Source organism: Rhineura floridana, chromosome 9 (assembly GCF_030035675.1).
Source record: "Rhineura floridana isolate rRhiFlo1 chromosome 9, rRhiFlo1.hap2, whole genome shotgun sequence".
In the NCBI taxonomy this organism is placed as follows: domain Eukaryota; kingdom Metazoa; phylum Chordata; class Lepidosauria; order Squamata; family Rhineuridae; genus Rhineura; species Rhineura floridana.
The window spans coordinates 91,145,406-91,159,330 of record NC_084488.1 but is presented as its reverse complement, the minus strand read 5'-3'; the positions used below and the strand labels follow the sequence as shown (position 1 = coordinate 91,159,330).

At 40.2% G+C, this 13,925-nt stretch overlaps 1 protein-coding gene across 2 annotated transcripts in view; it reads left to right on the top strand.

Annotated features, from left to right (window-relative positions):
* SEC24B (SEC24 homolog B, COPII coat complex component) overlaps nt 1-13,925 on the top strand; it is a 52,513-nt gene that overhangs the window by 30,794 nt on the left and 7,794 nt on the right. For both annotated transcript variants that reach the window (XM_061585420.1, XM_061585421.1), the window contains 11 exons: nt 1,487-1,662; nt 2,189-2,291; nt 2,786-2,912; nt 3,397-3,506; nt 3,775-3,887; nt 4,316-4,434; nt 4,858-4,913; nt 5,745-5,951; nt 8,088-8,211; nt 10,473-10,631; nt 12,450-12,623. In XM_061585420.1, the coding sequence (XP_061441404.1) occupies nt 1,487-1,662; nt 2,189-2,291; nt 2,786-2,912; nt 3,397-3,506; nt 3,775-3,887; nt 4,316-4,434; nt 4,858-4,913; nt 5,745-5,951; nt 8,088-8,211; nt 10,473-10,631; nt 12,450-12,623 (1,468 nt within the window). The remainder of the gene's footprint in view (nt 1-1,486; nt 1,663-2,188; nt 2,292-2,785; nt 2,913-3,396; nt 3,507-3,774; nt 3,888-4,315; nt 4,435-4,857; nt 4,914-5,744; nt 5,952-8,087; nt 8,212-10,472; nt 10,632-12,449; nt 12,624-13,925) is intronic.

Below are 13,925 nucleotides of genomic sequence, written 5' to 3'. Positions count from 1 at the left end.
CCTGAGTTTTTGCTTTCCAAATCAAACTTCATACTTAGAAGATTTAACCTTCCCGCAATATAGATTCCTGTTTACCCGAGCCAGATTCAATTGCTTCCCTTCTGCTATCCTAGAGGGTCGCTTTCATGGTATTCCCGCAGAAAACCGATTTTGTATCTGTAAGATGAACCTACCCGAAACAATTTGCCATGTTCTCTTCTTCTGTGATCTATACTCTGATGCAAGAAAAAATCTCATTCTACCTTTATTTACTGGTCTTCCAGGTAGATCTTTAACCTGGAAAACGCACTACCTTTTATCTGATAAACACAATTATGTAACTCTGCATGTAGCCAAATTCTTTTATATAGCCCAGTCCATTCGTAAAAGGCAGGTTTTATAATTTTTAGGTTGTCGATTTAAAGTTTAGGATTTATTCAAATTTAAACCTGCTTTATGGGTTTTTAATTCGCTTATATTCCAGTTTAATTGATTGTATGTATTGTTATGCTGTTTAAGTTTAGATTGAATTCTGGTTTGTTGCAGTAACAGTAATTTAATCTAAATGTTTGAAAGACTTTTTAATGATTTGTAAGGTGTACTAGTTGTTGTATTGCGATATTTTGTATTTCGGGTCTATGACCGTAATAAACTGAAAGAAAAAGTAATAGAGTTATGATGTTGTGTTGGATCCAATAAAGAATGAATGGAGATCTGCTCATGCAGTGTTGCTTTCCTGTTCACTACAGCCTCTGAAAAGGGTCAAGGGTCCATCCAGAATGGCTTGGGATATGGTGTGGGGGGCTCCTGTGGGAAGGAAGGAAAATGGCAGGGGGCTTAAGCTTAAATACCTTCTGCTCATGCAAGAGCAGGCTTGAATCCAAGCCGTTATAATAGTGACTGATTTGTTAAAAAAAACCTGAAAGTAAATGAATGGTATATATGGCAGTGTATGTATTATGAACTTCATGCGCTAAGTTCACTTAAGTGGGGCATATTATGCTTGCCCACCTTCAATAAACTATTGTACCCTGCAAGCATTTCACTTCAAGTTCCATTCTATCTTGAATGTTCTTTATCTCTAGGGAGGGGATTGAAAACCATTCCCCATGTTGATTGGTGCCAAGTTAGAATCCAACAACATCCGGAGGGCTCCAGGTCCCTATTCCTGGTCTAAGCCATGAGTGATCTTGTAATGAGATGACACAGAAGGCTGATTATTCTGCCCAAAATGGCCCAGAACCACTTGTGCCAGTAGAGCTATATTAACATGCACGCGCACCCATACACCCATAGAAGGGGTGGAGGTGAGTGTGCCTGTCAGTGGGTCTTTCAAGGACCTCATATGCTTGGGTCAAATGCTTTATAGGTATGAATTTGGGAGGTGAGGTTGGAGGCAGGAGTGGTTTATGGAATGAAGGAATTTAGATAGTGTGGGATAGAGCTTGGATTAAGCAGCCAATTCTGTCAAATACTATAAGTGATTATTTAAAATGTTATTTTCCAGCAATATCCTACAATGAATCAACTGTCAGCTAGTCTTGGAGGACTAGGTATTCAGCAACCAGAGAGCCTGAGACCAGTCAACCTTACTCAAGATAGAAGTATTCTGCCTATTGTTCCAATTCCAGCTCCTGTGCCTAATTTGAACTCAGACCTGAAGAAATTGAACTGCAGCCCAGAGTATGTATAAAGTTTCTAATCTTAAGCATGCTTCTAGGCTTACATCTCCTGTTTTATTTGTCTCTGTGAGAAGGTGTAACTGACTAGTGTCCTGATTCCATGGCTATTGTGTAGGTTTGGCTAACATATAGTTCAGCTCTTGTCTTGCAACCCTCATGCTTTTCCTCTCACTTCGTAGTATGTTAGGAAGCTCTGGCAAATGAAGTCTTTTACTGTTGTATTCATCCCAGATACACGCATGTTGACACCAGTGGTTCTATCCATTGTAGCTGTTATGAAGAATGAAAAGTTATGATTGGCTGGTAGGGTTGTTGCACTGCTAGCTACATTTGGAAATTATCAGTGAATCAGTTTTTTTCATCAAACATTGAATTTTGCTTTCAGTACATAGATACTTTCATGTAGAGATGTTGGTGATATGTTTTGGTGAATATGGTCGCTCTTGAGCACCTAGGCCCTCTTCTGTAGAACAAATAGTATTATGGATCACAACCTTTGAAACTAACATTTGCAATTTCACTTTTAGCTCATTTCGATGCACTTTGACAAATATTCCACAAACTCAGGCTTTGCTAAACAAAGCAAAACTTCCTTTGGGGTTGCTTCTTCATCCCTTCAGAGATCTAACGGTAAAATTACTTTTTATTCCCATGTTTTCAATTTAGCCAGACTTGAATAATTTGATCACATTTTGTTTATATTTTAAAGTTGTAATTGTACTATATAATTGTAAATCAGTCATCTCAAAACCAAGACACAACATTGGAAATGAAAGAAAATATTTACAATAGATAATTACTGTGTTACATGTATACCTGTTCTAAATGCATTTCCTTACATGAACTTGGTACATATTTCAGCAAAGTGCGCTTAAAAATAACTGAATTTATTATTGTAGCCTTTATACCCTGGTCATTATTGACTGAGCTGTTCTAGCCTTCTTAAGTTCAGTTATCATCATCTAATAAAATTTGAATACTTTGCTTTCAGTATTATTCTCTGAACTGTGCATGGAAGACTTGAATTTGTCGATAGCTTAAGGTGTTTTGTGGTAGGAAGATATTATGAAACACTTTAAAGTTTTTCTTCAAATTGACATAATACAATTTTCTTTATTCTTAAGCAATTACCTGTGATAACATCAAATACCATTGTGAGATGCAGATCATGCAGAACATACATCAACCCTTTTGTTTCTTTTATTGACCAAAGGAGATGGAAATGTAACTTGTGCTACAGAGTTAATGATGGTGAGTATTAATAAAGATTCCAGAATCTAAAGGAATGCATGTTGATCTAGAGAGGATTTTAAAGCTTCCTTTGTGAAAACAACCCCGCCCTGCTCCCCCTGGTCACTGCATGGCAAGCAGCTCTGAAGACACAGGTTGGCACAATCCCCTTAGGGCAGGAGTGGGGCACTTTTCCAGCCAGTGACCCCTGTGGGCCATTTTCACAGGCCCTGCCCACCTGTCAACCACCTGACATCATTATGAAGTCAGGTGAAAACTTCCAAACTGATTAGTGCTGACAACAACGCCCTTTGAAGTTGTCCATATGCTGGATTCAAACAGTTCTACTAACAGACATTTTTCCTTTGCAGACTGGGAAGTAGTGGGGAAATTCCCAGTCATTCCTTGGCAAGCAGGACTCGCTGCCTTAGCATTTATTTGTATGTAGCGTGGTATTAGTATCTGTGTACTTAACCAGTAATACCTTTATTTTATCATTATTTAGTTCCTGAAGAATTTATGTACAATCCTCTGACACGATCCTATGGAGAGCCACACAAACGGCCAGAGGTCCAAAATTCTACAGTGGAGTTCATTGCTTCTTCAGACTACATGGTAAGTACATCTTAAAAAACAACAATTTGGTTAAAAGAAACAGTCATGTACTTTTGGTAAAATTTCTGGTTTGGGGATGGAGGATAATGAATCTACAGTGCACTTTTACTTCTTTCCTTTCAGCCCCTTACCTTCTTTTTAAAGAGCCTTTGGAGATGTAAAAAAGTGGAACTCATAGGAACATGTGATAGCAAAACAGCTTGTCGTTACAAATAGAATATAAAGAATTTTGTCAGACTAAAGACTAACATTGGCTTTCAATTTACAGCTTCGTCCTCCTCAACCTGCAGTGTATTTGTTTGTGTTTGATGTGTCCCACAATGCAGTAGAAGCTGGATACTTGTCAATTGTGTGCCAGTCTTTGCTGGAAAACTTAGACAAGTAAGAACCTTCTTGTTAGTTGTGCATATTTGTGGTCTGGATACAGCAGCCATTAAAATAATTGCCAATGTGGTCTGTTCCTTGCTTTGCTCATATGACTTCAATGCTTCTTACATGACAGTCCCCTAATTAGTGCAGAGCCAGGCCATGGGAGCTTGAATGTCTTCTATCCATCCATCTTTCCTTCCCTCCCTCCATTACTCACTGTAGTAAAAAGCTGTAAACATCTTAATACTCCAGAAAGTTGGAACCAGCCACTGAGGGTTAAATAGAGAGCTATAGTGGGTATATTTGGGATATACACTGTCTTCTAGCATTGAAGACTGCCTCTTGACTATTTCTTTCTAACATTAGGATAAGTTAGAGCACAGTAGCAGATCTCTGTGCTAAAACAATGCATCAGGACCATTTTCCTTTTTAATCTTAAGGTTGCCTGGAGATTCAAGAACAAGAATAGGCTTCATAACATTTGACAGCACTGTTCAGTTCTACAACTTGCAGGAAGGATTATCACAGCCTCAAATGCTAATTGTCTCAGAAATTGATGGTAAGTGGGCTAATTGTCCCAGAAAATGAGAGATTTGATTCAGTGAGAGGTGGCCATCTTTAGTATGCTGTATAATACTTCACTATATTGAAAATAACAACAACAAAAATAGTGATGTGGAAAAGAGTCATATAATTGTGCTAGGTTAATTATAATAGAATTGGCCAATAATAACTGCTTAGAATTCATGCCTGCAAGATAAAATGAGGGCAAGTTGGTGCATATTCAATATGCTGTCAGGGAGCATTGATAACAGCGTGAAGGACTAGAGCTGGAAAAGAGATTAGCTAACCCCTTGTGCATGTACAGACAGGCTTTTTACTTACAATTAGGGAAATCCTTGCACCGCCAGCTATTGTGTATTATTTTAAAGTATTTAAGTCCATTACATTAAAGTGTAATACTAATATGTTCTCTTCATAGATATTTTCCTGCCGACACCTGATAGCTTACTTGTTAATCTGCATGAAAGTAAAGAGGTAAGATGAATAATTCACAGAAGAATTTTGGTTTTAGAAGAACGAAATGTTAAAAGTCGAGAATTTTTTAAACTGCTCTGTACTTGAATGAAACTATTTAGAACAGGAATGTTAAACCTAATTTGAAGATCGCAGGAGACCTGCAACATTTCCAATCCTACTCCCACTTTAAAATTTGTTCTTCCACTTTTGTTTTGCCTCCTATGACACATTGTAATTCAGAAAAGCAAGGAAAAGCTGGGTAGACAAAGTGGGGCCTTTGCTGGCTTTGGAACTGGACTTTAGATAGCAATTCCTTGTAGGACAAAAGCAGAGGCCTACTGGAGTGACTGAGAGGAAACATATAGAGATATGTCAGAATGGCATGAAATACAGGAGTTGCTGTTGACCAGTGAAAATTGCATGGTTGCAGTCTTTTGGACAGAGAGCCATAACCGCTATGTGGGCAATAGGAAAAGAGGCCAGCCAGTAGAGAAGAGCTGAGTTAACACCATGTCAATAATGCCAAGGAGGTTTTAGATAAAGGGTAGGATTGTGAATATATGTTTTAGTGATGTGGGAGAGTGTGACCCTGAACACAATCATTTCAGCTTCCTGAGAATCTCAGGATTTGTTTTTTAGAATGATCAAGTTTCTTGTCCTAATGATTGCAAATATAAACTTCAAAGTGTGTGGGCAATGCTTGCTGAAATCTTGGAATCTGGAGAGGTAGCTGAATAAGATTTTTCAGTGGTTGGTGGCGGGACTTCATTGCTATTGTCTTGCCTATGTGGAGTAAAACCAGACTAAACTATGCAAAATACTTCTAACGCTTCTAAACCTCTTTTATAGCTAATTAAAGACTTACTGAGCGCGCTACCAAATATGTTCATCAATACAAGAGAAACACACAGTGCATTAGGCCCAGCCCTTCAAGCTGCCTTTAAACTGATGTCTCCAACGGGTGGGCGCATATCTGTGTTTCAGACACAGTTACCATCCTTGGGCACAGGACATTTGCAGTCCAGGGAAGATCCCAATCAAAGATCAAGCACAAAGGTACTTTGGATTTTGTGGTGATTATGGAACTACCATACCAGTATGATTCCTTCAGTATGATACAATTGCTTTTTTTCCCCTTTTAATAATGTTATTCGTTATTTAATTTTGAGAATTGTATTATTTTATTGATGTATTATGTTCTATTCATGTATTGCTATATTCATGTTTTTTGTAAGCCGCCTTGAGGGCCTTTTGGCCATAAGGCGGGGTATAAATTTAATAAATAAATAAATAAATGTTCTGTAGGAAGAAGTACTGGTTGAAGAATTCAGCACCTTAAGAATCTCCATGTTCATTTAAACAAAAACAAATGTTGAGCTTTAAGGTTGCAAAGATAGGCTTGAAAATGTGTATGCAGTGCCTGCTAACAAGGCCTCAGACCTTGTATCTCTTTGTGCTTTACTAGAGTTTGTAATAGTGGAATGAATTGTCAAAATCAACAAATATATGGACATTTGTTTAACTGCATAATTTTAACAGGTTGCAAACTTCAGCATTTTTGGGTGCAGTTTTTTTTCACTATAGACTTGGTTATGGTATTTATAGGTTGCATAACTTTAAGCAGTATATGAGTAGTATTAAAACAGGATGACTTTCTGAGTCTCCTGTAAATTATTCTTATTTTTTGTCCATCTTGGCCTCTGTCAGTGTGCCAAGAATCTAGTGAATTGGTGTGCTTAACACCCACCAGGAGTCTTAAATGTTAATTCGCAACTTTTGTTGACCATTTAAAATTTCACTGAACACTTCTGTATTACTGTCTACCATACAAGTGCTTTATATTGAAATGTGATGATAGAGGCTTATAGAATTCTGTTTGTCTATTCAAGGTGAGGAAACAGATTTATCATCTCAGTTTTGGCAGTGATGCTAGTGTGAATATTCCAGAACAAACGCTTTTAAGATTGTAGTCTAGTGTAGTTCATAACTTTCTAGCAAATGTGATCACCAGCATGTTTTAACAGTTCTGGAGATAGGAAAGCATGCCAAATGCCCACATACAGCTTTGTCTTTCCATTCCATCATACTCCAGAGAGACTGCTCAGTTGTTGGACCAGCATCTGGAGACAGTAATGGGTTAGTTGAGGGCCTGAAAAACTGAGACAAGGCAGTGGACAATTCCTGTGTCTAGGAGTCAGGTGGCCTGTTCTGGATAGGGTTGCACTTCCTTTGAAGGAAAAGAATCATAGCTTGGGAGTGCTCCTAGAACCATAATTGTCATTTTGAGAGTCATGTGGCCTTTCTTGCAGTAAGTGCCTATTCCCAGCTATGACTGGTTCACCAGCTATGACCCTTTCCAGACTGCAATAGCTACAGTATTGCATGCTGTGATAGCTTCACATTTAGAGTACTGCTGTTGACTGTCTGGAGGTTGCAGCTGGTAAGGCTGTTGACTAGTGCCACAAAAAGGGATCATATTGTACATACTTAAGGAGCACAATCTCTGCTATCTTTTCGGCGCCTTTTGAAGACTTTCCTCTTTCAACAAGCCTTTTAGGTTGAGACCGATCCCAGTCTGCGTCTGTGTCAGAATTGTTTAATATGTTTTTTAATAATGTTTTTAATCCTTTTTAAAAGTTTTTTTAAAATGTTTTTAATGCTGTTTTGTTTTAATGTATTTTAAGATCTGTTTTTATGATGTTAGGGTTGCCATGGGGACCTTGAGGTCTGTGGGGTAGGGCCTGCCTATAGTTCCATCTATCAACACCTGTGGCTTGTCACAGAGCAGGGCCTTCACTGTGGCTCTTTGGTTGTGGAACTCTCCAGTATGAGATATTGAATCTGTGTACCACCTTTTGGATTGAAATGTGTGTTTTAAATACAATACCTGAGTTGTCAGAGGATTTCTTGGGCAACAGTACTTGACAATGTTGGGGGGGGGAGATCTGTGGCCCTTCAGATGTTGCTGGACTTCAGTTCCCATTATCCCTGACAATTGGCCATACTGGCTGGGGCTTATGGGAACTGGGAGTCCAATAAAATCTGAGGTTCCACAGGTTCTCCATACCTGGTTTAAACAGGGATGTAAAATACCCCAAAGTTACATATTTTAAGCAGTCTCTGTTTTATTTGCAATTTAGAAAAATGTACTTGGTGTTGCACCCTGGACCTTATTTTGTTCTTGTATTCTAGGTTGTTCAGCATCTTGGTCCAGCAACAGATTTTTATAAAAAGTTGGCACTAGATTGTTCAGGACAGCAAACTGCTGTAGATTTGTTCCTTTTAAGTTCACAGTATTCTGATTTGGCTTCTCTTGGTAAGGGCTTTTAACTTACACTGTTACTTCACATATGTTGAGAGAACAGTTTTTTATGTTCTGTTAAAATTGTCAAGGAAAATGGTAAAGCTCAAAAAATACTGTTTGCTTATATCTAAATGTTTGTCTTTAATATTTCATGCTAAACTTAACTATGTTAACACACTAACATCTGATCTTTAGATAATTGAGATGTTTCCCCCATGAAATTCTGTACTCTGTTGACTGGCTCATTAAACTGGCGGACTTCATTCAGTCATCTCTTGGATAATGGGGAAGGGTTGTAACTCAGTGGAAGAGCATCTGCCTTGTGTGCAGAAGGTCCCAGGTTCAATTCCTGACGTCTCCAGGTAGGGCTGGGAGAGACTCCAGGCTGAAACCCTGGAAAGCCACTGCCTGTCCATGTAGACAGTACTGAACTAGATTGACCAATGGCCTGACTCAATATAAGGCAACGTCCTATGTTCTTCATCACACATGGGATTGCCAACAAGCTCACATCCTTGCATAGAGGTGATGCCACTTGATGTCCTTAAGTGGGCGTTCATACTGTTATTCAGAAAATGTGCATACAATGCAGGAAAAGGCAGTTTAAAGGGCTGTTGCAGTCATGCAAATTGCATGGGCCACATGAACAGCTCTCCCCGCCCCAGCTGAGTTCATTCATACAATTCATGCTTCTATGCAAATATGCTCAAGCTGTGAGACTGCAGGTAGCCCTGCATGTGTCTGGAGTGATTGTATGGGGCCAGCCAGTGATGTAAACCAGTACATAGTTGGTGTTTTTTTAAAATGGAATGAATAGACATACTGACTCCTAAGCAAAGAGCTGTGCTCACTTCCAAGAGCACTCACACTTTCTTGCCCTATTAGTCTTCTTGCTTCCTCATGCTGCGGTAGTAAATGTATTGATTTCAGTGACTCTTTTCGTAAGTTCAAAGTAAGCATGCCTAGGATATCTGTCTTAGTCTCAACTTAGACAAATATACCAGTGTAACGTGGCTTTTGCTTCTAAAGACCCTATGTAACATAAGTAACTTGCTTTTAAGAATGGAAAATTTTATGAGACAATTTCAGAAAAGCTGGCAGATACTATTCTTTTTCAATATTGTTTGGCTGGCCTGGCAATCTTTTAAGGGAATATTCTCATATTCCCTCATTATTAATCTTTCCTGGCTTTCCAGAAGCTGTGTGAATTCAAATTAGATTTGTTGTTTAACCCTTTTAAATATTTTGAGTAATAACAGTTGCTCTCTGGTTGTCTCTACTATAATGCACTGTATATAGGGTTGACTTTGAAGAGCATTGGGAAACTGCAGTTATTTCAGAATACAACTGCAGGATTGCTAATTGGGACATATCTTGCTATTGCTTAAACAGCTGCATTGGCTCTGAGTCTGTCTCTGTACATAATTCAATGCTGAGTTTAATGTCTAAGTCCTTAATGACTTCAGACTAGGGTACTTGGAGGATTGCCTATCTCAACATCAGTCTGTCCATCTACTGTAGTCATCATCAGAGGCTCTTCTTCAGGTTGCCCCTGTGAAATCAGGTGACTAGGGAGAGAGCCTTTTTCAGTGGTGGTTCTCTGACTATAGAATTCTCTCTCTAAGGAGACTCATGTGGTACCTGCGGTGTTACCTGTCTGTTCCAGGTGAAGATCTGTTTTCATAGACTTCGAGTTTTAGCTCAAAATTTGGTTACGTTTTCTGACTTAGTACACCCAGTAAATTGCTCTGTTGTGTTTCATCTTCATCTCTAATCTTGTGTATGCGTTTGTGTTAAAGTTTCACTAGAAGGATATTCAGGACATTCATGCCCCTATTAGACCCAAATTAAAATGTATAGGGGAAAATGAAATGCTACACAACAAAGATACTGTTGAGAATAACTTATTTTACAACAAAATAGTTACTTTGTGTTGTTGCTGCAGTTGAGATGTGAACAATTCAGTATTTTTATTACTGCTTCCAGGAGATTTTTAGGTAAAGGAACAAATGCTTGAAAGAGATACTGTAGAAATTAACACTGCATGACCCCTTCAAAGTACTGTTCCTTGTACTATAAACAATAATCCTTAATCTAGTTTCATATTTTACATCAAATACTTTTCTACTTTTTAAAAAGCTTAATATCAGATTGCTAAAAAAAATTTACATCACAAAAATGTGAAAATGTGGGTTTCATTTTAAAAAAGAAAGAAATTGGATTGCAGTTATTAATGGACAAATATTAACTGTCCTCTTTTTCCTCACCAAAAGCTTGCATGTCCAAATATTCCGCTGGATGCATTTATTATTACCCATCTTTCCATCATACCCACAACCCTGTTCAAGCAGACAAACTGCAAAAAGACCTTAAAAGATACCTTACACGGAAAATTGGATTTGAAGCAGTTATGAGAATAAGATGTACAAAAGGTATGGTGTGGGTTTGTTTTATTATTAAATGCACCTGATATTGGTGAAAATGTTAGAACTAGATTTAGAAAATAGTTTCTTCCCTTCTTCAAAATATGCCATAGCCCACATAGTACTTATTTTAACAATTCCAACCCAACACAAATATATGCCATTCAAAAAGTATGGCTAGGGGCAAAATGGCACACTCGCTTGTAAAAAATTATGCAGGGCATGCCATGAGAGGGATATGCTTTTGGGAGGGTGATTCTAAATGTACTTTAAGGACTGTGTGATCTTGTAATGAACCTATGGAATAAAACTTACCCGTCACAGCGGCTGTTACAAAGAAGGGGAAGATTTTTTTTCTGCCCAAGGGCTGAATTCCATTGTGGGGACTTCTTCATCCAGGCAAGCGACACACATTATTGACAATTCAGGGACATGTTTCCAGCCAAGCAAAAGCACTAGAGAGCAAAGAGAGAGGCTTTTGAGGGATGTGGCCTGCGGAGGGAGTGTAGCCTAGGAAGAGTCCTGAGGGCCAGACAGAGAGGCCAGGAGGGCTGCATTTGGCCTCTGGGGCCAATGTTTCCCATTCATATTTAGTGTATACATTTTACTGCATTTACTGTTAATGAGAGAAATGTCAGTTTTCAGAATTAGAATCAAATATATTTCTGTTCTGCTCATCCTTTTCAATCTGTGTAATACATTTCTTTATTTTTAATTGTTTGAAATCAAGGTGGTAGTTTATGAAGATCAGATGTTTCCCAGACCTGGTGTCAGCACATACAGTAGGGCCCCACTCATGCGGCAGGTTAGGTTCCAGACCCCCTCTGGAAACAGAAAACTGCTGGAAAGTGGATCAGCTGTAGTGCAGGGGTCTGGAACCTAACCTGCTGATCATACCAGAGGAGGAGAAGATCAGATCTTCCCCTTCTCTGGTGTGAACAGCTCAAGCAGGAGTCTGATCGCACCAGAAGAGGAGAAGATCGGCTGTAGTGAGCTACAGTTGATCTTTCCCTCCTTGGCCACGATCAGCTGGAGTGCTCGAGTCTGACCGCCCCCGAGGAGGAGGAGGAGATCAGCTGTAGCACGCTACAGCTGATCTTCCCCTCCTCCTCTCTGATCAGCTGGAGTGCGGGGAGCTCCAGCCCCCCTCCAGTTGATCACCCTGCTGGCGCTGTATTAACAGAATGCCAAAAAGCGGGGTGCCACTGTACCATATTGGGGCAAATGCAGGGGTCCACTACAGCTTATGCCACCATCCCTTCATTTTTAATTTTTTTTTTAAAAAAAATAGGGCCCAGTACTGAGAACTCCTGGGCAAAGCAGTTGCAAATGCTGCCTTCTTCATGATCCCCAATGACTCTGGATCCCTGCCTCCCATGTATGCTATTTTGGGGCCCAGAGGCATTCTGGGAAAATGAAAGTGGCAGTGGCTGCAATCTGCCTCGCTACTTCTTTTTTCAGCCACAGGCTGTGGTAGTATCTGGTAACTGGAGGTTTGTTGCTGCTCATCCCTGCCCCCACCTCTGGCAAGATTAGTTTGAGGAGGTCCAGCCAGCTGGTGCTTGGGGGACCTGGAGGACACCATGCTCAGTGTGTCAGCCCTGATATTTCCTGTCTCCAGTGTACAAATAGCCATAGATCTGCAGTACAGAGACTTTTTTAAAAAAAAAATGGACTACAGTCCTAAGCATGCATACTTAGGGAGTAAACCCCATTGAGCTTGATAAGACTCCTCAGTAAGTATGATCAGAATTGAAATGTTAGCTCTGCTTAGAATTAGTTTTCTTGAAACTTGTCATTTTAACTTAAACATTGCCCTTTCTTTAGGTCTTTCCATTCACACCTTCCATGGTAACTTTTTTGTGCGGTCTACTGATTTGCTGTCACTTGCCAATGTCAATCCTGATGCTGGATTTGCAGTACAGATGTCCATTGAAGAAAGCTTGACAGACACATCGTTAGTTTGTTTTCAGACAGCGCTTTTGTATACTTCTAGCAAAGGTAACATAGGAATGTAATAATCACAATGTCTCTTTTCAACATAAATTGCGAAAACAAAACTAAATATCAGATGAAGATGGGGGTAAAAGGGGGCAGATGTGTAGTCGTCCAGGGTCTCGGATGTGTGTGTCTTAGACCCCTTACTTTTTTAGGAGCATGATCCCAGCAGGGTCTCTAAGACCCCAGCATCTTATGAGCCAATCAGCATGAAAGGGAAGAGTGCTAGCTTCTGAGAAGAATCTTCTAATATGCTTCCTTGTCCTTTCCTGCTGATTGGAGCCAATCAGAGTGAAAGAAGGTGAGTCAGCCACTGAGAAGACTCTTCTCAGTAGCTAGCATGTTTCTCTTTCATGCTTGTTGACTCCTAGGAATATCTGTTGTGGTGGGCAAAAGTATTAACAAGGATCTCATTCTCAACCCAGCAGCAAAAAAAGGAGGAAAAGGGGAGGGGGCGTGGCTGTGACTATCATGAAGGGACCCTGCACTTCTGAATTTGCCGTTACGCTACTGAAAGGAGGGGAAGAATGTGAAAGTGGGTTGGTGGTTCCTGAGTTCAGATAATTGGTCAGTTGCGTGCTTTGGATGGGGTTGTACTCCCTCTGAAAGAGCAGGCCCGTAGTCTGGGGGTGCTCCTGGATCCATCTTTGTCACTAGAGGCCCAGGTGATCTCTGTGGCTAGGAGTGCCTTTTACCAGCTTCGGCTGGTAAAACAGCTGCGGCTGTTTCTGGACCGGGATAGCCTGACCACTGTTGTCCATGCACTGATAATCTCTAGGCTGGATTACTGTAATGCGCTTATGTGGGGCTGCCCTTGAGGTTGGTCCGGAAGCTGCAGCTAGTGCAAAATGCAGCGGCTAGCCTGCTCACTGGGGCAGGGTATCGCCAACATGTCACCCCACTGCTGAAAGAGCTGCACTGGCTGCCCATTTGCTACCAGGCCAAGTTCAAGGTTCTGGTTTTGGTGTACAAAGCCCTATACAGCTCGGGACCAGGATACCTGAAAGACTGTCTTACCCCTTATATACCCAGTCGATCACTGCGCTCTGCAGGTGAGGGCCTCCTGCAGATACCATCTTATCAGGAGGTTCATTCTGTACAATATAGGAAACAGACCTTTAGTGTGGCGGCACCTACCCTGTGGAATTCCCTCCCCTAAATATTAGGCAGGCGCCATCTCTGCTATCTTTTTGGCGCCTTTTGAAGACTTTCCTCTTCCAACAAGCCTTTTAAGTTGAGACCTAACCCAGTCTGCGTCTGTGTTAGAATTGCTTTTAATATGTCTTTTAATATCTTTAACCCTTT